Genomic DNA, 20,554 nt, shown 5'->3' with positions numbered 1-20,554 from the left:
GGGCAATTGGCTGTGGCAGCTAAGGTGCAGCTAAACAAAATGGTATGGAGCCATCAAAATGGCGCTGTGGAATACTCAGTGACAAGTGTTCACTTTGTGTGGCTCAGGAAACACTCTGGTCACACAACAGCACGCACAGGAAGAACCCATTTTGTATTTGACACAGCACAGGAGTTTACAAAGTAGGAGGTGGCAACATTTTCTGTAAAGGGCCATATAGTAAAGGTTTTAGGCATTAGGGGCTACAGATTTATATTTCAGACATAATGATAAAGTTTTAATGTGGAAGAAATGATAGTCTAAAATGTAAGTGAATCAGTGTGGTTACACTCCAATAAAACTCTCTGTGAACACTGAAATTTGAATTTCATAATTTTAACGTGTCATGAAATATCCTTTTGTTTTCCTAACCGTTAAAATATATAAACACCAGTGATGGCCAAAAAAAAAAAAATGCAATAAAAACCCACACCATTCTTAGCTCACTGGCTGCAGTAAAACCAGCAGAGGGTTGCATCTGGACAGCTGGCCATAGACTGTCCACCCTGCTCTACCAGGTACTCAACCAAAACGGTCATGGTGGAAACATCCCCTCAAATCATCTGAAACTAGATTTTTCTCCTCGTTATTGTGGTCTGTGTTCTGAAACACTTTCTCCTCCAAGTATCTGCATGGCCCTGCCCTTCCCCCTCTAAACCTTCGCTAAAGTAATACCCTTCCAGCCAGGCCTGCCCTGGGCACCCCACATGAAATCACAACCTGCCTGCCCAGCTCCTTTATCTTGTTCGTTCTTTTCCGTTCCCCAAACATTATCAGTCTTTAATAAACTAAATAATTTACTTTTACATATATTTACTGTTTGTTACATAAACCCTTCTTTTTCCTCCTAACCCCCAAGAATGTAAGCTCTATGAGGGCAAGGTTCTTTATTCACTGATGTATTGCAGGCTCCTAGAATAGTGCCTGACACATAGAGATTAATTTGTTGGATGTCTGAATGAATAATGTGTTATTTTTTAAACTGGAAACTTAATATACAAAACAACAACCCAGAAAGATTCCGTAAGTCCCCTTTATGCAAGGAATGAAATCCACACACTGGATCAGACCTTGAACTTCCTTCACAGTCCCACCCACTTCTCCAGCCTCCCAAACCTTCCAGATCCGCCCCCTACCAACAAGCGCTGGTAGATAACTCCCAGCGACATCTCCCACGGCCGCTAGAGGACGACGGAGTCCCGCCATCCTCAAAGCCCAAACACTAGTACCTAGCGAGCCGCCCTGCACCCACGTGACCGGCGTCGCACCGGTGAGCGTCACGTGACAGACTAAGCTTTCCCCCCAATCATTGGGCACGTTGTGGGGATTCCACCCAGGACCCGGCCCCAGGCATAAAACACCCCATTCACTGGCCAGCCAAAAGAGCCGGCCTTCCGCCTCCAGTTGGTCGTTGGCGTCTTTCAAGGGTCGTCGTGTACACAGGTGTCTGGAAGCCCGGGCCTAGAGCGTGCTCAGTCCCGGAAGTGACGTTTCCCAGAGGGGCCGGAAGTGGCAGTGGAGGGAGGGAAGATGGCGGAGGTGGTGAGTCCGGTGCCCGGGGCGGGGCGGAGGGAGCCAGGGGAGGTGGGTAGAGCCCGAGGACCCCCAGTAGCCGACCCTGGCGCCGCGCTGTCTCCCCAGGGGGAGATTATCGAAGGCTGCCGCCTGCCAGTGCTGCGGCGAAACCAGGACAACGAAGATGAGTGGCGTGAGTGACGTCGGGGGGCGGGGCTAAGGAACCAGAGGGCGAGGGGCGGGAGTCAACCGAATCCCCGGGAGGGGGAGGGGCCTCAAGAATTCTGGGGCGGGCGGGTCGCAGATACACGAGAGGGGCGTGGCTTGTTGCCGCTTCGAGATGGACAGGGCGGGGCTTGGAGAGGGGGCGGCACTTGGTGACTGAAGGGGCTTTGGAGGAGACCTTCTAAGTGCTGGGGCGTAGGAATCTGGCCTGGAAGTGGAGTTCGTGTCGTAGGAGGGTGGAGCCTCGTGGTCTGACCCTCCTAATGCCCCTATGCTGTTCCCACAGCCTTGGCCGAGATCCTGAGCGTGAAGGACATCAGTGGGCGGAAGCTTTTCTACGTTCATTACATTGATTGTGAGTGCTGGGCTAGGGTGAGGAGGGGCCGCGGGGTAGGATGGGAGTGGGGGGGCGGCCTCTGGCATTCCTTCCTGAGCCATCCTCACTGCTGCAGTCAACAAACGCTTGGATGAATGGGTGACCCATGAACGGCTGGACCTGAAGAAGATCCAATTCCCAAAAAAAGAGGCCAAGACCCCTACGAAGAACGGACTTCCTGGGTCCCGCCCCGGCTCTCCAGAGAGAGAGGTGGTGAGTAGGTCCCCTACTTCACCTCTTCTTTCTTGCCTCCTACTTCTGTCACCTCTTGGTCTCAGTGGCACCTGGATGGGTTTGTGGCAGCACTTTCCTACCCTGCCTTTAGCTTGCAAAGGATGGGGACCAGGTTGCAGATGTAGCTTCCAGAATCCAGCAGCTATTCCCATGTCCTTGAGAGGGTGGGGTTTGATGACACCACGCTAAGGGGCTCCTACTCCCCTTTCCCATCCCGCCACCATCCCCACCCCAGAGGAAGACCCTGGACCTATCTCTACAGCCGGCCTCCACCCAGGCCAGCGGGAAGACCTTGCCAATCCCGGTCCAGATCACACTCCGCTTCAACCTGCCTAAGGAGCGGGAGGCCATTCCCGGCGGTGAGCCCGACCAGCCGCTCTCCTCCAGCTCCTGCCTGCAGCCCAACCACCGCTCAACGGTACCCTCAGCAATTCCAGGGACCTTGCTTTCCTCTCAGGTCCCACGTTCTCTACCCTCTGACCCACCTTTCTTGGTTTCTTTCTGCAGAAACGGAAGGTGGAGGTGGTTTCACCAGCAACTCCGGTGCCCAGCGAGACCGCCCCGGCCTCAGTGTTCCCTCAGGTGAGTCCTCCAGACCACCGTTCTTCCCTTCCTGTCTTCTCCCCTCCGGTAGCCCCTCTCAGACTCGCCTAAAAGCCGCCTCTTCTGTTCCTACCGCCTCACCTACAGAATGGGTCAGCCCGACGGGCCGTGGCCGCTCAGCCAGGACGGAAGCGAAAGTCAAACTGCTTGGGCACTGACGAGGTAGGTCTGGGGTAGAGGGAAGCTGAGTGAAAAGCAGAGGATGTAGATGGGTTGGAGTTTTTTGTGGCTAGTTTAAAAAGGACCAGCAGGTGGTGGGCAGCTGTGGCGGTGGTGGTGGGCTCAGGAGCTAAGCAGAGCTGGTTTAGGTCAGTCAGTGGGTGATCCTTCCCAAGTTTTGGATGAAAACTTCCTAAGTCTTGGTCTCTTTATCTGCAGAGTGGGGGTTATAGTACCTCCCTCATAGGGTTGCTGTTAGGCTGGAGCAAGGGAACCTGTGGCAGGGGAGGCTGTGTGAGCTGTAGTCTCCTGTGACCGGTACCCTCTGCTGGTCCTGGGCAGGACTCCCAGGACAGCTCAGATGGGATACCATCAGCTCCGCGCATGACTGGGAGCCTGGTGTCTGACCGGAGCCACGACGACATCGTCACCCGGATGAAGAACATCGAGTGCATTGAGCTGGGCCGGCACCGCCTCAAGCCGTGGTACTTCTCTCCGTACCCGCAGGAGCTCACCACGTTGCCAGTCCTCTATCTCTGCGAGTTCTGCCTCAAGTACGGCCGCAGCCTCAAGTGTCTGCAGCGTCACTTGGTATGAGGGGTCCCAGGTGCTGCCCTACTAGCACCCCAGTCCCTCTCCCACCCTGACCCTCCTCTCTTCCTCAGACCAAGTGCGACCTGCGACACCCACCAGGCAACGAGATCTACCGCAAGGGCACCATCTCCTTCTTCGAGATTGACGGGCGTAAGAATAAGGTCAGTGGCCGAGGGACAGTGGGGACACCTCAGAACCTGCAGTGTGGGGAGGTCCAGTGAATAGCTTCTCGCTCAGGAAGACTCCGACTGGCCTGGCCCACAAGCCGGCATCCTCCCTTTTTACTGAGTTCCGCTGAAGGGCAGCTGCGGGGAGACGCGGCCAGGGTCAGATCCCACCTCCGCGCTTGGAGAGCTCGGGCCGTGGGGAAGGGAGACGCACCAGTGGACACTTAGATCCTGGTGTGATGAGTGTCATGGAGCGTGACTTTCATGAAGTGGGTTATTAGGGCACAGAGGAGGCGGTCAGCAAAGCTTCACAGAGGAGGTGACTCCTGCTGAGCCTTGATACAAAGGACAAGGCGGGGAAGGGACTCCCAGCAGTGGGGTTCTGAAGGGCAGGCACGGCTGCACTGAGGTCGTGGGTGTCGAAGGCAAAGACTCCTCTGGCCGAAGGGCAGAGAGGATGAGGGGAGGCTATTGCGAGGGACAGGGCTCAGGTGGTGCAAATAAGGTCACCTGGGGAGTTAGGGACACCCCAAGTTTGGGACTTCAAAACCTGCTTTAGTCTGCTCTGGCTGGTGTGGCTCAGTGGATTTTCTGGCCTGCGAACCAAATGGTCACTGGTTCGATTCCCAGTCAGGGCACATGCCTGGATTATGGGCCAGGTCCCCAGTTGGGGGCGACAGGCAACCACACATTGATGTTTCTCTCCTTTTCCCTTCCCTGCCCTCCCCCTCTAAAAATAAATAAATACAACCTTAAAAACAACAAATCTGCTTTAGTCTGTGGCTGTGGGGAGGAAGGAGTAACCTGGAGGGATCTTTGAGAAAGAGACTCGGCCATTCCTGGGGCCTAGAGGGTGGGAGGGAACGCTCATGCTTGGGTGCCGGGGGAGCTGGAGAGGAAGATGCTGCTTTAGCCACTGCTCTGCATTACGTGTGGACTTGGGCACGCAGATAGCAGTGCCTGGCAGGTAGCTAAAAGGTCATGTCTGACTGAGCTGGCCTGCAGAATAAAGGGTCACTGGTTCGATTCCCAGTCAGGGAACATGCCTTGGTTGCAGATCAGGTTGCTAGTTAGGGGCATGTGAGGAGCAGCCAGTCAATGTTTCTCTCACACTTTGATGTTTCTCTCCCTTACCCTCACTCTAAAAAGTGTTTTTTAAAATTGATTTTTATTCGATTCCCAGCCAGGGTACATGCCTGGGTTGCAGGCCATAACCCCCAGCAACCGCACATTGATGTTTCTCTCTCTCTCTCAATCTTCCTCTCTTCCCTCTCTAAAAACAAGTAAATAAAATCTTTAAAAAAAATTTGATTTTTAGTTGGAGGGGAGTGATAAAGGGAGGTAAACGATGAGTTGCCTCTACATGCCCCCAGTCAGAACCCAGACCTCAACCCAGGCACGTGCCCTGACTGGGAATCGAACTGGCAACTTTTAAGTTCGCAGGCTGGTGTTCAGTCCACTGAAGCACACCAGCCAGGGCAAATAAATAAAATCTTTTCAAAACAATTTAAAAAGTCATGTCTGAAATGCAGAATAAATTCTGTGCAGGGGTAAGAATAACAAGATTAACAAGGTTTTTGGGGGATGGGGAGCTCCTAGGGTGGTTATTTTTGTAAACTCCAGAACCCCTTACTCAGTTGTAGACTCCAGATCAGTTCCCAGGGGGTGTGACTGCAGGCAGAGAAGTTGTGTCTTCTGACAGCTGGGCTCCCCAGACTGTCACAGGCAGAGCTGACTCATCAGCTTTGGCCAGTCTGGGGGACACGTCATGACCGTCGTTAACTACAGCGGAGGACACCGGCGGGGCCCCAGGGCAGGTCCAAGGGCCACAGGACACTGTGAGGCAGCCCAGCCTGGGGACGACCTGACTGATGGACTAGGTCAGGCCTCGGGGAAGAATGCGCATCACCTCTCGGCCTGGGGTACAAAGGTTGGGGTACTCCTGGTTGACCCTGGCTCACTGGCCTGCTTGAGGCAGGGGGCCCAGGGTGGTGACGGGCCTTCCCTTTGCAGAGTTACTCCCAGAACCTGTGCCTTCTGGCCAAGTGTTTCCTCGACCACAAGACGCTATACTACGACACAGACCCTTTCCTCTTCTACGTCATGACAGAGTATGACTGCAAGGGCTTCCACATCGTGGGCTACTTCTCCAAGGTGCGTGTATGCGGGCCTGGCCCGGCTCTCGGCCCTGCGCTGGGCCCGGCCCCTTCCCTCCCACTCACTGGCCCCCCTTCTGCAGGAAAAGGAGTCCACGGAAGACTACAATGTGGCCTGCATCCTGACCCTGCCTCCCTACCAGCGTCGGGGCTACGGCAAGCTGCTGATCGAATTCAGTGAGTACTTAGGCTCCCGGCCGGAGGCTCCCGCGGGCGCCTCACGTAGGGGTGCCAGGTTGCCGTGGTCCTCAGCTCTGGCTTTGCGCCCCAGTCCCCGAGGCCAGAAGTCCCGACGGGGGCTCTTCTGCGATTCTGTCCTTCTCGGGGTGGCTGCCCTGCCTGTCTGCGTCAGGGTCTCAGCCCCTCACTGCGCCTTGGCCGAGGCTCCGAGTGCCATCCAGCTTTCCCCAGACTTGACTCATCTGCTCCTGCCCGGGCCCACGGGCAACGCCAAGTGAGCTGCGTCGCTCCCCCGTCTGCTACTGCAGTCGTGGGAGTTCCTGAGCCTGGCAGACGGCGGACGCTCACGTGCTGTGAGCCTGGGGCAGTCGCCCTCTCGGGGCGCGCCCACACCCCTCTTCCCTCCCAGGCGTGCATCGCCTACACTCAAAGGGTCCCTGTGAGGTTTGCAACCAGGGGAGCGCTGGGCGGCAGCCGCCCCGGGCTAACCCCCTGGACCTGTCCCCAAGGCTCCCTTTTCTGACTTCCCAGTGAGGCAAAGGGGCCCCGCCCAGGCTCTGTCTTGTTGCTTCTTCTAACCTGAACTCTTCACTGTTTCACTGTCCCTGGTATTTTTAAATAAGATTTATTTACTACTTAGTTTTAGAGAGGGGAAGAAGAAGAGAAACACCGATGTGTGGTCACCTCTTGAGTGCCCCACTGGGGACCTAGCCCACAACCCAGGTATATGCCCTCACTGGGAATCGAACCGGCAACCCTGTGGTGTGCAGGCTGGCGCTCAGTCCACTGAGCCACACCAGCCAGGGCTCACTGTTCCCAGTTTTAATAAATGTACTCTCAAAAAAAAAAAAATGCTGTTAACTTAGCAGAGCTGTAAGCACTGACTCTCAGATACGGCCCAGGTTCCGTGCATTCAGTCGGATAGGTGTCCTCATCCTGCAGGAGCTCTTCACAGTTCCAAGGCTCCCTCTGCTCCCCAGTCTCCCACCCCCATTCTGCTCAGCTCAGCACTCACTGGCACAAGCAAGTGCTGCACCAGAAGACGGGGAGGGAACCTTAGCTGTTTGGTGGAGAGTCACAGGTGTGACTCGATCAAAGTCATAGTCCATTTGAGAAATTTTATTGGTAGAACGACGCCAAGATGGGGTCACATCTTCAGGAGGTCCTCAGCCTGGTAAAGCAGGCAGATACCTAATGAAGTCTTGGAGCTCAGACTCAGTGGAGAGGGGGTGCAGGCAGAGCCGCCGAGGTGTGCTCAGTTTGGCAGACCGGGCGTGTGGGTGTTGTTAGGGGAGGCGCCCAGGAGGTCAAGTGGTGTCCCACTGACCCTTCGGGGGCCTACACGCACTGCAGACCCAGCAAGAGGAAGCGGGGCCCCGTGTGTCCCCGTCCTCCCCCGTGCTTCCTCTCTCCCAAGCACCAGCCTCTGTCCTTCTCATGGGGTTGCTTGGTGGAAGCCGTGAGATTGAGCAAGAGGGCAAGACTGGCTGATAAAGATGCACCAGAGGGAGGAAAGCAGAACGGGCTCTGGCATGACGAGGGGCAGTTCTGACTGAGGGTGAGGAAGGGTCTCCACTAGTGGAGACACCCCAGGGCCCTGGCGGGGACAGTGAAGACAACCTGAGAGACACGAAGCCATGCAGGGTTTCCTAGCGCCTGAGGTCTCACCAGGAACTGCCTGCAGCGGGCATTGGGGCAGAGAGGGGAGCAGTCAGAGTGGGAGGGAAAGAGCATGGGGGGCTGTCACCTGCCGAGGGATGGTCTCCCTCCGACTTGGGAAGCGCTTTGGTGCTCTTTGCAGCCTCAACTACCTAGTCTGACCAGTCTGTCTTAGAGCTGCTGGCGCCCCTCAGGTCACAGCTAGAGGGCCTTAACTGGCTGTAAGAATCCACGCATCTCTGGCCTGAAGCAGAGGTGGGGTCTGCCCTCCTCACATGCCCAGGCACAGAGAGAGAGAGCGGGGTGACAGGGGGAACTGGAAGCCCTTCTTTCCACGAGCCATTTCTCTGCTGCCCCTGCTGCACCTCTAAACGCTCACGGGCTCCTGAGGGCCCCCCATCCCAGCTGATTGTAGCTCCTCCTCTCGGTGCATGCGGTGTCCTCTACTGTGCTTGGCACACAGGGGAAGAGTGGATACTCAGGAGTCCTTCGTGAGGAAAGCAAGGCACAGAGCAGATGAGCTGCACACCCCAGGTCACGGAACTACCATGCAGCGGGGCCGGGACGGGAAGCGCGCATCTGCCTGTGCAGCTGGTGCTCTGCAGCACTGGTGTGTGAGGCCCTGGCCGCTCACCCCTTCCCTCCTTCCCTCTCCATTGCTTTAGGCTACGAACTCTCCAAAGTGGAAGGGAAAACGGGGACCCCTGAGAAGCCCCTCTCGGATCTTGGGCTCCTATCCTACCGAAGCTACTGGTCCCAGACCATCCTGGAGATCCTGATGGGGCTGAAGTCTGAGAGCGGGGAGAGGCCACAGATCACCATCAAGTAAGCCTGGCCGCACCTCCCTGGGGCTGCATGGTCTTCTCCCTGGCTGTCTCCCCCTGGGGCTCCCGTGGACCCTGGGCAAAGAAGGAGGCCCACGGGGGACCTGCTCTTTGCCCTCCCACAGCGAGATCAGTGAAATCACCAGCATCAAGAAGGAGGACGTTATCTCCACTCTACAGTACCTCAACCTCATCAACTACTACAAGGTAGGGGGGCAGGCAGGGGTGGAGAGGTGCGTGCAGGGGTGCAGAGTGCACGCCCTGCCAGGGCTGACCTGCTCTGTCCCATCTCCCGGCCAGGGCCAGTACATCCTCACGCTGTCAGAGGACATCGTGGATGGGCACGAACGGGCTATGCTCAAGCGACTCCTCCGCATCGACTCCAAGTGTCTGCACTTCACCCCCAAGGACTGGAGCAAGAGGGGGAAGTGGTGACCAGGCACCGCCATGGTAGCACCGACGAGCCGCAGAACTGGAGCTGACAGCCCATCCTGTCCCCAAGGGGGACCTAAGGGAGGTGGACCGGGCTGAGGACAGTTCCACAAGGAGAGGACAGGCCTGGTAGGGGCCGGATGGTGCCCAGCACCAAAGTGAGCTCAGGGCTCAGGTCATCTCTGAGGTCAGCTGGCTGCAGGCCAAGGCCTGCTGTGAACCAGGGACCAGAGGGAGCCAGGGAGATGTGTACAGTGAGATGGGGGTGGGGCACTCTGTACAGAGAGCTGCTGGATGTAAAAATTTCTTTTGTAAAGTAGGAGTGGGGGGTGGGGTGGGTACTGGCTGCAAAATTTTGGCCTCTCTTCCCTCTGCCCCCTGGCAATAAATTGTTTCCAGAGGCCAGAGCCGTGAAGGGTTCTTGTAGGGGAAAGGGCAGTGCTGCCTTGTGGGCTCCAAGGTGTGGGCAAACTCACAGGTGTGGTGAGGAGCTGGTTATTAGAGTGATGGAATCGGCAGGTAAGAAGTGAAGAGTTGGTTTATTGGGTGAAGGGATCAGTGGCTTTGAGCTTCCAGCTCTAGTTCTCAGTCCGCCGGCACCTGTGCATGAATCTGCAAGAGGAGTCACCTTTAGGACTGGATTCTGAGATGGAGCAGCTGGGGGACCCACGAGCTCCCAGAGGGACCCAGCCGCCCCGAATGATAGCCCCTTGTAGACAGGCCAGAGGGAGCCACACTGCCCTTCCCCAGTCCAACCTTCCAGTCAGAGCCCGGCTCCAACAGCCCCATTGTGCTCTGAAACTCTACAGCCTCAGATCCACTTTCGGGCAAGATTCTGGGCAACCCAGGAGATGAAGCCGCGGGGGGTGTAGTTGGGCCTGGGAGGAAGAGGCCCGTCCATCTACTCACCGCTGCGGCGAGGCTGGGCCAGGTTAGGGCCGCACGCACTTTGGCATCCGGGCCAGGGGCGGTCTCCAGGCCCCACACGGTGAAGTGGCTGAAACTGCCGGAGGCTCTGATAACACGGTCCTGGGAAAGGGGCGCGGCTCAGCCTCGGCGCCGCTGCTCCCGCCCACACCCCCTGCCAACCCTGTGCCCCTGTGCTCACGAAGTCCCGCTCCAGGGCCGCCTCCGGGGGCTCCAGCAGCTTGTCTGACCCCTGCGGGAAGCCGTGCTTCCCCACCAACACCTCTTTCTTCTCTTCCATCACCATCACATATCCCGCGAGGCCGGGCGGCACCTCCACCTCCTCTCCCCGCAGGCTGCGGCCCCGAAACGACACTTCGAGTCCTGAAGGAAGTAGGCGCAGGGCATCAGTAAGGACCTAATCCAGGCCCTCGGGGCCAGCCCAGTGGCGGCCCTCGAGCTGCCGCCCCCGGTGGACCACGATTCCCAGGAGCCGTCGCGCCCGCTCTCCCCGACGAGAGCGCGCTGCTGGCGCAGGGGCTGCCGGGAGCCGTAGTCCGGACGCGAGCGCTTACCTTCGGGACCCTGACGGATGGCGGGGGTGAAGAAGCTCCCCACGGGGGCAGACCGGTTAACCGGGACGTCACAGGGTAGAAGGTGCAGCGTGGCGGGGGTGGCGCTGCGTAGAGTGTCCGGGCGTAGGTGGACTCGGCGCTTCTCGACGTCTTCCTCGTCGCCGCTCTCCATCCTCCGCTGCAATCCCCAGGCTCGCGGGCTAAGGCCAAATCTGGCGCGAAGCCTGTCGGAACGCCCCGGACAGTCAGCGCAGGGCCTCCTGGGAAGCGTAGTCTTTTCCTTGAGGTTCCTTAGCAAGCACCGCCTTCCTGTGTTCAAGTCCCGGGTTTTTTTCCCTTGAAATATTTTTCAATTGTATATATTTTTTATTTTAACTTAAAATACTGTCAGTTACAGTTGACAAACAATAGTATGTTAGTTTCAGGTGTTGAATGGTTCAAAAAAGTACACTTTTTATGTTAATTGTTAGGAAGAGTTGTTTTTTTTTTTGCTTTTGCTTTTTAAAATTTTACCAGGACATCAACTGTCTCAAATGAATTGAAGATATTTCATCCAAATTTGTAGTTTGTCTTCTAAACCTGTGTATATTTGATTTTTATTACACATATGAATTTTATCTTGTGTAGGCAAAAGCACTAACCTTTTATTTTTATGTCTTAGTTTTCACAATACTTTTTTTGGGGGGGTTTCTTAACTCTTCTATAATGTTTATATGTATTTTTTAAATATTGTATTTATTTATTTTTAGAGAGAGGGGAAGGGAAGGAGAAAGAGAGGGAGAAACATCAATGTGTGGTTGCTTCTTACATACCCCCTACTGGGGACCTGGCCCGCAGCCCAGACCTGTGCCCTGACTGAGGATCCACCCTGCAACTCTTTGATTTGCAGGCCAGCGCTCAATCCACTGAGCCACACCAGGCAGGGTAATATTTATATTTGTATAGATACTTAACTTAGGTATGTTCTGTCAAGTTCTCTCATAGAACAATCTGAACAGTTAATTAAGCTTAAAATTGTTCCCAGACTGGTGTGGCTCAGTTGGGCTTTGTCCTGCAAAGGGAAAGGTTGCCAGTTGGATTCCTGATTGGGGCACATGCCTAGATTCTGGCCTGGTCGGGGCATGGATTAGAGGCAACCGATCAATGTTACTCTCTCTCTTTCCTCCTCTCTCTCCTCTCTACAAAGCAAGTTTTTTTTTTAAAGATTAAAATTGCATTAAATTTATAGATTTGAGAAAAACACCCCCACACGTCTGGAGCTGGCCCTGGTGTTCTGCTGAACATGAACCATTTCAGACATGAGGGATCAAGAGAAAAACAAGATCCCTCTGTAATTATGTGAACATGGACCAAGGCATGAACATTGTCCAGACCACAGAAACGATGAAACATCTCTCTCTTGGATTAGATGTGACTTGCCTCAGTCTAGTTAAGATTTGTCAACATTATTCCATTGCAGAAAAGCTTCCACTTTTTGACAGCATCCCATTCAGAGAAAAGCCTTGCTTCCTTAAACCCTCCCCCAAATCACCTATAAATCCTTCCTAACACCCACTTACTGAGATGCCCCGCAGTGCAAAAGTAATAAACCCACTTGTTCAACTACACATGTGTTCTTGGTGGTCTTTGACTGGAGGGTATTGATATATTAATTTAGAGAGTCTTGCTTTAGTTTTCTATCAAGCATAAGAAACATAATGCCAACTTCCGGCCAAGATGGAGGTGTAGGTAGACATACTTTGCCTGCTCGCGCAACCAAAAGAAGGACAAGAAATTTAAAATCAGAAAACCAGAACTGCCAGAAAATTGAATTGTACGGAAGTCTGACACCCAAGGAGTTGAAGAAGAAACATTCACCCAGACCGGCAGCAGGGGCACAGACTGGCAGCTGGGCAAAGAGGATGCACAGCAAGGCGGTGGCAGGGGGACCAGGTGGTCCCACATTTGTGTGTGGATAAACTGGGAGGAACAACTAGGGAGTGAGACAGACCACACAACCCAGGGCCCCAGCGCAGGGAAATAAAGCCTCAAACCTCTGATTGAAAACACCTGGGGGTGTTGAGGCGGCAGCGGGAGAAACTTCAAGCCTCACAGAAAAGTTTGTTGGAGAGACCCACACGGTCCTAGAATGTACACAAGTCCGCCCACCCGGTAATCAGCACCAGAAGGGCCCACTTTTCTTGTGGGCAGCGGGGGAAGTGACTGAAAACCAGCAGTGGGCGGAGCAAGCACCACCGTTCCCTCTCAGACCCTCCCCCACATACAGCATCACAACACAGCGACGTTGGTTGCCCTGCCCTGGTGAACACCTAAAGCTCCACCCCTCACTACGTAACAGGCACAGCGAGACAAAAACAATGGCCCAAATTCAAGAACAGTTCAAACTCCATAAAAAAAACAACTAAGTGATGAAGAGATAGCCAACCTATCAGATGAACAGTTCAAAACACTGGTATCAGGATGCTCACAGAATTGGTTGAATATAATCACAAATTAGAGGAAAAAATGAAGCCTATGAAAAGTGAAATAAAGGAAAATGTACAGGGCACCAACAATAACAAGAAGGAAACCAGGATTCAAATCAATGGTTTAGAACAGAAGGAAGAAAGAAACATTCGATCAGAAAAGAATGAAGAAACAAGAACTCAAAAAACTGAGGAGAGGCTTAGGAACCTCTGGGACAACTTTAAACATTCCAACATCCGAATCATAGGGGTGCCAGAAGGAGAGAAGACGAGCAAGAAATTGAAAACTTATTTGAGCAAATAATGAAGGAGAACTTCCCCAATCTGGCAAAGGAAATAGACTTTTATGAAGTCCAGGAAGCTCAGAGAGTCCCAAAGAAGTTGGACCTGAGGAAGCACACACCAAGGCACATCATAATTACATTACCTAAGATTCAAGATAAGGCGAGAATCTTAAAAGCAGCAAGAGAAAAGGTACCTACGAAGGAGTTCCCATTAGACTATCAGCTGATTTCTCAAAAGGAACCTTACAGGCACGAAGGGGCTGGAAAGAAGTGTTGGAGTCATGAAGGGCAAGGACCTACACCCAAGATGACTCTATGCAGCAAAGCTAGCATTTAGAATGGGAGCGCAGACAAAGTGCTTGCCAGATAAGGTCAAGTTAAAGGAGTTCATTATCATCCAGCCCTTATTACATGAAATGTTAAAGGGACTTATCTAAGAAAAAGAAGATAAAAAATAGGAACAGTGAAATGACTCACAGCTATTAACAACCAAATGTAAACACACACATACACACACAAACTAAACAAACAACTAGAACAGAAACAGAAACACAGAAATGGACATCACATAGAGGGTTATCAGCGGGGGAGCGGGAGGGGGAGAGAGGGGGAAAAGGTACAGAGAATAAGTAGCATAAATGGTAGGTAGAAAATAGGGGGAGGTTAAGAATAGTGTAGGAAATGTAGAAGCTGAAGAACTTATATTTATGACCCATGGACATGAACTGGGGGGGTAATGCAGGTGGGAGGGGGATGTGCAGGGTGGAGGGGAATAAAGCGGGGGAAAATGGGGCAACTGTAACAGCATAATCAATAAAATATATTTTTAAAAAGATACATAATGTCAATTACTTATATCTTCTTTTATGTCTATCTGTATATTTGTGAGGTTTTCGTCATAAACAATAGTTATATTTTAAAGCTTATTCCTAGATTATGTTTGCTTCTATTACAAATTAGATCTTTTTTCCATTTTATTTTCTGATTATTACATAGCAGAGTTTGGCAAACCTCACACATAGTTTGTCACAGCCGCTCAACTTTGTCATTGTAGCATAAAAACAACCATAGACAATATGTAAATTAATGTGTATGGTTATGTTCCAATAAAACTTTATTTGCGAAAACCAGCAGTGGGAAGCCCAAACATAGGTGTGACTTGCTTTATTGTGACATTCGCTTTATCGCAGTGGTATCGAGCCCAACCTGCAGCATCTTCAGGGTGTGCCTTCCTTTGTGTCATTCAAAGAATTGGTCCATTTCCTTTGAGTCATCAGATTGTGGGCACAGAGTTGTCCATGTTTCCCTGTCCTTTTCCTGTCCACGGGATCAGCAGTGATGACCCTTCTTTCACTTCCGGTATCAGCTGGCTTCTTGGAACGGGTCCAGAGTGCAGCATTAACTGACTTGTGGGCGCTCACCAAAGGGCACCGCCTGCAGGGAACAGGCAGCATCTCCCTTCCTGATTCGTGCCCGTCATTGTCCGGCAGGCTCACGACAACAGTCGTCATGGGCAACGGATGGGAGTAAGGCAGGGGGAGCTCAACACGAATTTCTCCTCAGCAAGGCTGATCTGACTACTGTCACTGATAGATGGGTAATGTCCCAAAGGAGAGACCAGCACCGAGCTCTGCGTATAGCAGAATATACCCCAGGAGATCAGCCGGACGCTCGTTGTCAGGGTGATGCCATCGGGTCCCTTCCATTATGAAAGTGGCAGAATCCGCTGCCGCTGCTTCTGGAGATGGCTGTCCTCCCCGACCACAGTGCCTCAGCCAACATGGTCATGGCCCCACAGGACTGCTTCCCGGTGTGATCGCTCTTTTGGTTACAAAAGAAGTAACGGGACTGGGACCACGGCCATGGGCGTCACTGGCCTCGCCAGAAGCCTGCCCCTGGGGCAGCAGGCTTGCGCGAGCAGTGGTCTGCTGGTCGAAGACTCAGTTATGCCATCAGCGGAAGACGGGATCTCACTAGCTCGTTTCAGGCAGCTGTCCTCGCTCTAATTATACCCATGAATTTTTAAAACAATGTACTTATTTATTTTTTAGAGAGAAGGGAAGGGAGGGAGAAAAAAAGAGAGAGAAACATAGATCGGTTGCCTCTCGTAGGCACCCTGACCTGGGCGGAACTCACAACCCAGGCATGTGCCCTGATTGGGAATGGAACCGGGACCTCTCGCTTTGCCAGATGATGCCCAACCAACTGAGCCACACCAGTCAGGGCTGTACCCGTGGATTTTAATTTACAGAGGTGACTGAATGGTGACAGGGCGAGGCCAATGCCATTGAAAGAAAAGTTCAGTGTTCCTTACAGTTCCCCCCGAAACAAGGGGCATGGCCCGCCAGGCAGGGCCACGTGAGTGAGCACTGGAGTTGGTCAAAAGGCAGAAAGAAGAGAGGGGACAGCACAGGCCACAGCACGTCTTGGGTCTTCCGAGGGAAAGGTTAGGAGAAATAGTTTAGGATTGGCTAGCTTAAGTAATTCCAGCAGAGCTCAGGGTGCCGGGCCTGGGCTGGCTGCTGCACTGCTGGTTCCCATGCACTGCAGGGGCCCGTGCGGGAGAAGGTATGAGCTCTGACTGCAGTTGCTTGCGGTCGGCCCGAGGACGCCTGGGTAGCGGAGAAGCTTCCGGAGACACGTCTCGTCCACTAGTGCTGGCATGGAAGACGCCCTTCTGCAACGGCTCCTCTGCGCCCTCTGCCGGCAGAGCTTAACAATGAGGCAGCGGGGAAAGATACTGCAAGGGTCCAGGTTTGTTTTCACACAGCAGACAGTGAAGAGTGAATTTGGAGCCAAGAGGCAGCTATACAGCCATCAGTCGGCTTATCTTCTTGTCCTCTCGCCCTCTCTCTCCCACGCTTTTAGTGATATCATTTCTAATTTATGACGATGTATAACATTTTTACTTAGCCATTTACCCTCAGGCCCACCTTTGTTTAAGGCTTAGATCACGATATATCCACACCTATATAATGAATTTTATATATATATATATTTGTCATCTCCTAGTTGGATGAAGGGCATTCTCTATCAGATCGGCTTATGGGTGCGTTGATACTTATTGAAAAACAGAAAACTGTTACAGCTTTGACACTTGAAAGACAATTTGTGTGAATATAAAAACCTAGATTTACACTTTTACAAATGTTTAAAAGATGCTGCTCCAGTGTTGTCTTGCTTTGTGTGTTACCATTCTAACTCTTTTGTACGTTATTTGAGTTTTTTCCTGAAAAAAAAAAACATCTTGAAATCTTGCAATTTTATGAGGATATGTCTCAAAGTTGATTGTTCTGGGTTAATTTTCCAGGGCTCCCAGTGGGCCCTTTGAATACACAGATTTTTCTTTCCTGGAAGGTTTTCTTAGAACGCAGTACTAAACATCAGTGCTGGTTCATCGTTTAGTCTTTATCCAGGGACCCAATCATACCAATGTGATTCCTTCTGAAACTATCTTCTGTTTCCATTACTTTCTCGTGACCAGCTGAGACTCCTTCGCCTGATTTGCATTCTCTGGATTGTTGCTGTGTCTTTCTTCAGGGCCCCTTATTGTCCTGTTTCTTTTCTCTTGTTCACTTGTTCCTGGGTTTTGTCTATTTCCGTTCTTTTAAAACTTCTCATCCAAGGCGGTTTTGTGTATCTTCATGTGCTTTTGAGTCTGATTCATTTTGTTTACAGTGTAGTATTACAGCTCTGCTTCCAGCCTGCTTTTCCAGGGGTGGGGTGTGTGTGAATCATCTGTGGTGGGTAAATAATGAAATTTGCTTTCTGATATTTTACAATAACTCTGTATGTATCTACATGCAATCTTCTTCCTTTTTTAAAAAAAGATTTTATTTATTTATTTATTTATTTTTAGAGAGGGAAAGGAGGGAGAAAGAGAGAGAGAGAGAAACATCAATGTGTGGTTGCTGGGGGCCGTGGCCTGCAACCCAGGCATGTGCCCTGACTGGGCATCAAACCTGCAACACTTTGGTTCACAGCCCGCACTCAACCCATTGAGCTACACCAGCCAGGGCTGCAATCTTTCTTATTTTGAGAATTTTCATGAGTTTATTTGAACCATACTGACACCAGTGCTGGGGAGCAAGAGCTCACATAACCCCTCCTGAAACTGTCCATCTGTATATCTCGTTCATTTCCGTGGTGGTGGGTGGTTTACAAGGTCCCTGTTTCATGCGCCTTCTCTTAACACTGTCCAGCTCCCGGAATGGATTTGTGTGGAGTGGGTGAGGAGTTTGTAGGTCCTCTGATTTTGTTGTCTTGCAAAACCATGAGATTTCTCCATTTACTTCCCCTTTCACACCCAAACAACTCCTTCCTTCCTTCCTTTTTGTGTGTTTTGCTCCTCCAGAAATTATGTGTTTCAAAGGCTGCCCCTTCAAGCCGCACATACTCTGAAACCCCCTTCCCTGGAGTCCAAGCCCTGACCCTTCAGGCACTTTTTAACATCTCAGACTCACGGTGGACTCAGTCTGTCTGGCTCTGTGTGAGACCAAGAAGAGCCCCCTCGCCCTGTTTGCATGAGTCGTTTCCGTGTTACCTGCAGTGCATCCGCAGCTGCCCCGGGGCTTAGGCGTTCTGCCCCTCGCTTGCTTTAGGGGGTTGGCGGACACCGCATCCAGGGTCCGAGAGTCTGAGGCTCCTTGGTTTGTGGTCCCAGCTCCTGTAGCTGGAGGAGCTGGCCAGGGGAGGGGGCCGGTTTTTGCAGTTGAGCCCCAGGGAGCAAGGTTTGGGTGGTGTCTTACCTGTCCTGCACTTGGCCCGAAGGGCCTTTGAAGAGTTACATCTGTGATTCTCGGCGTTTCCGTGGCCTTGTTCGATGCCTCCGCTCTGGGACTGGCAGAGCTGCCTGCACTCGACAGGGCCTCCATGACCTCCTGATGGAGGCGGAGATGTGTGAGCACCGTGTGGGAAATGCTCTGATGTGCAAACATTCTCACCTCTGCAATTTCCCGGTACCACGGCTGTAAACGGAATGGCTCTTGAAGACAGGGGACAGCTGTGGCTCCTGGGGTGAAGGGTGCAAGGCTGGCCGCAGGCTCCCTTTCTCCCCACTCAGATTTGGTCCCTTTCTGTCATCTCTCGCAGACTGTGGGGTGGAGAGGGGAGAACAGTTAGAAGTGCAGCCAGAGCCCTGGCTGGTGTAGCTCAGTGGATTGAGCGGGGGCTGCAAACCAAAGTGTCCCAGGTTCGATTCCCAGTCAGGGCACATGCCTGGGTTGCAGGCCATGACCCCCAGCAACCCCACATTGATGTTTCTCTCTCTCTCTCTCTCCCTCCCTCCCTTCCCTCTCTAAAATATAAAATAAAATAAAATCTAAAAAAAAAGTACTGGGGTGGCCAAAAATTAAAAAAAAAAGAAGAAGTAGTGCAGCCAGCAAACTCAGACTGGGCAGTGTGGCGGGGGGGGGGGGCGCTCCCTGTGCACTGTAAGTCACACCCAAGACACCTGCCATCTTCGTGCCTCGGAACTGGCCGCTCTAAAAGGGTGATGGGTCCCGATTGCCAAGGAGGAGACTGTTGCTCCTACACAAGGACTGGTGTCTCGCCCGGAAGTTCCCTGGGCCATCTCCGAGGACTGCCAGGCCGAGCGCTAATGTTCGTGAAAACTGAAACAACCCATGACGGGCAGGATCACCAAGAACTCGGACCCTCCGGGAGTGAGAGCCACCTCACAGGGTCAAGGTCCTGGGGGGCAGAGGGAACACGGAGCGCGTGGTGCAGAACATGAGCTATGAACACCGCTACGGGCTGACAGACGGGAAAACGAGGATGCCCGGGCATATCTGAATGTCAGAGAAACAACTAATGTTTTACGTGTTCGGGGCAATGGTTGGGGCATACTTATACTAAAAGATTATTTCTGTGAAGTTCCAGCTTAACTGGGCATCCTGTATATTTTTATTTGCTAAAGCTGGAAGCCCTAATTATGGCCGCATAACTTGTCACCTTGTCACGTGATGCTTCCTTCCTCACAAGGGACAGATGAACCAATAGCCTTTCCGTGGCTGTCTGCATGTCATACCGTGTGTGGTACTGATGGCTAACTTCATAAGCCAATGCATCTGCTATTGCTTATCAAAGTGAACGGCTTATGACTAAGCCGTCAGCACCAAGGTATGTAGGCCCCCACGACCACCAAGGCAGGGAAGATGGCTGGAAGGCCAGAGCCGGCATGGGAAGTTTTGCCCCAGAACCAACACGCTTCCCGTCTCATTAGCCGAAGCTGGTCTCGTGGCCGGGCCTGACCTCCGGGCAGTAAAGGCTGTGAGAGCGCCTGGGGTGCGGGACCAGCAGCAGCTGGTGAGCACTGCCAACATCCTCACAGGCGGACGGTGACTGAGGGGGCTTCGGGTGTCCCTTTTGGGACGTTTGGTTGGAGGAGGGGTAGCTGTGCGGGAGCAAACCGTTGTTGCTGCAGTCTTTGGCGAGTTTCAGTGCGAGCAGAGGTACGTGGATACTGAGTGTGCGAAGGGGTGAACTGCGGTGGGTGTCGTGGGCTGGCTCGCCCAGTGTCCATCCCCACCTCCTTGCACGACTTCCCATAGTCAGGATGCGAAGCTGAAAACTGTAATTACTCTGACGCGTCTCAGTCGAAGGAAGCACGTGTGAGCCCTACAATCCAGCAGTTCTGCTTCCGGCCGGGACCCTAGGGAAGCTGTCGCATAGGTCTCTAAGGATGTCCACTGTGGGTGTACTTGTGGTTGGCGGGGTGGGAGGGTTAGAGGTCGCCTGGTGCCCAGCACTGGAAGAATGGGGGGACAGACTGGGATGGAGGTGCAGATGGGTAGAGATGGGCAAAAGGATGGCCTGGGGGTTCTTACACGGGCTGTCTTAACCTTGGACAAAGGACTAATACCACCTCCTGCATCTGAAGTCAAGCAGTAAACAAGCCCTGGCCCGCGCGGCTCGGTGGGTTGGGCCTTGTGCTGCAGAGTGAAAGGTCACTGGTTTGACTCCCAGTCGGGGCGCATGCCTGGGCTGCCGGCCAGGCCCCCGGTAGGGGGCGCACGAGAGGCAACCACACAGTGATGTATCCCTCACTTTCTCCCTCCCTTCCCCCCTCTAAAAATAAATAAATAAAATCTTAAAAATAAAATAAAATAGAAGGAAACAAGTACATCTTCCAGACTCACTTGCCACTAGGCGTCTGCCTGG

General features: G+C 52.8%; 2 protein-coding genes across 7 annotated transcripts; one reads left to right on the top strand and one right to left on the bottom strand.

Annotated features, from left to right (window-relative positions):
- The first annotated feature begins 1,471 nt into the window (after window positions 1-1,471).
- Window positions 1,472-9,556, top strand: KAT5 (lysine acetyltransferase 5). 6 transcript variants are annotated; one of them, XM_045855310.1, is made up of 14 exons: window positions 1,472-1,581; window positions 1,681-1,747; window positions 2,066-2,134; window positions 2,232-2,368; window positions 2,625-2,807; window positions 2,897-2,971; window positions 3,080-3,154; window positions 3,659-3,742; window positions 3,817-3,906; window positions 5,926-6,066; window positions 6,152-6,245; window positions 8,573-8,732; window positions 8,857-8,938; window positions 9,032-9,556. In XM_045855310.1, exons 1-14 carry the CDS (start codon window positions 1,570-1,572, stop codon window positions 9,164-9,166), a joined length of 1,404 nt encoding a protein of 467 aa, XP_045711266.1. In that variant the 5' UTR covers window positions 1,472-1,569; the 3' UTR covers window positions 9,167-9,556. The 6 variants fall into 6 exon arrangements, with proteins under 6 accessions (XP_045711266.1, XP_045711263.1, XP_045711264.1 ...); XM_045855307.1 differs by having other exon boundaries at window positions 1,475-1,581; window positions 3,494-3,742; XM_045855308.1 differs by having other exon boundaries at window positions 1,477-1,581; window positions 2,652-2,807; window positions 3,494-3,742.
- A 127-nt stretch (window positions 9,557-9,683) lies between these two features.
- Window positions 9,684-10,867, bottom strand: RNASEH2C (ribonuclease H2 subunit C). Its single transcript, XM_045855312.1, has 4 exons — window positions 10,645-10,867; window positions 10,272-10,453; window positions 10,073-10,192; window positions 9,684-9,775 (listed from the first exon to the last, which is right to left on the bottom strand). The coding sequence occupies exons 1-4, from the start codon at window positions 10,814-10,816 to the stop codon at window positions 9,749-9,751; spliced, it is 501 nt and encodes a 166-aa protein (XP_045711268.1). The 5' UTR covers window positions 10,817-10,867; the 3' UTR covers window positions 9,684-9,748.
- Window positions 10,868-20,554: the final 9,687 nt, after the last annotated feature.

Source organism: Phyllostomus hastatus, unplaced genomic scaffold, assembly GCF_019186645.2.
Source record: "Phyllostomus hastatus isolate PE091 unplaced genomic scaffold, TTU_PhHast_1.1 phas_scaffold_11, whole genome shotgun sequence".
NCBI classification, from domain to species: domain Eukaryota; kingdom Metazoa; phylum Chordata; class Mammalia; order Chiroptera; family Phyllostomidae; genus Phyllostomus; species Phyllostomus hastatus.
This window is presented reverse-complemented; position numbering and strand designations above follow the sequence as displayed.

What these genes read in the sequence shown, in the direction of transcription:
- KAT5 (XM_045855306.1), top strand. Translation starts at nt 1,570, where the DNA reads ATGGCGGAGGTGGTGAGTCCGGTGCCCGGGGCGGGGCGGAGGGAGCCA. An exon ending in CAAGCTGCTGATCGAATTCA is followed by an intron (nt 6,246 to 8,572) that starts GTGAGTACTTAG and finishes CCATTGCTTTAG; the next exon opens with GCTACGAACTCTCCAAAGTG. An exon ending in AGGCCACAGATCACCATCAA is followed by an intron (nt 8,733 to 8,856) that starts GTAAGCCTGGCC and finishes GCCCTCCCACAG; the next exon opens with CGAGATCAGTGAAATCACCA.
- RNASEH2C (XM_045855312.1), bottom strand. Translation starts at nt 10,816, where the DNA reads ATGGAGAGCGGCGACGAGGAAGACGTCGAGAAGCGCCGAGTCCACCTA. An exon ending in CATCCGTCAGGGTCCCGAAG is followed by an intron (nt 10,454 to 10,644) that starts GTAAGCGCTCGC and finishes TACTTCCTTCAG; the next exon opens with GACTCGAAGTGTCGTTTCGG. An exon ending in CGGCCCTGGAGCGGGACTTC is followed by an intron (nt 10,193 to 10,271) that starts GTGAGCACAGGG and finishes CCCCTTTCCCAG; the next exon opens with GACCGTGTTATCAGAGCCTC.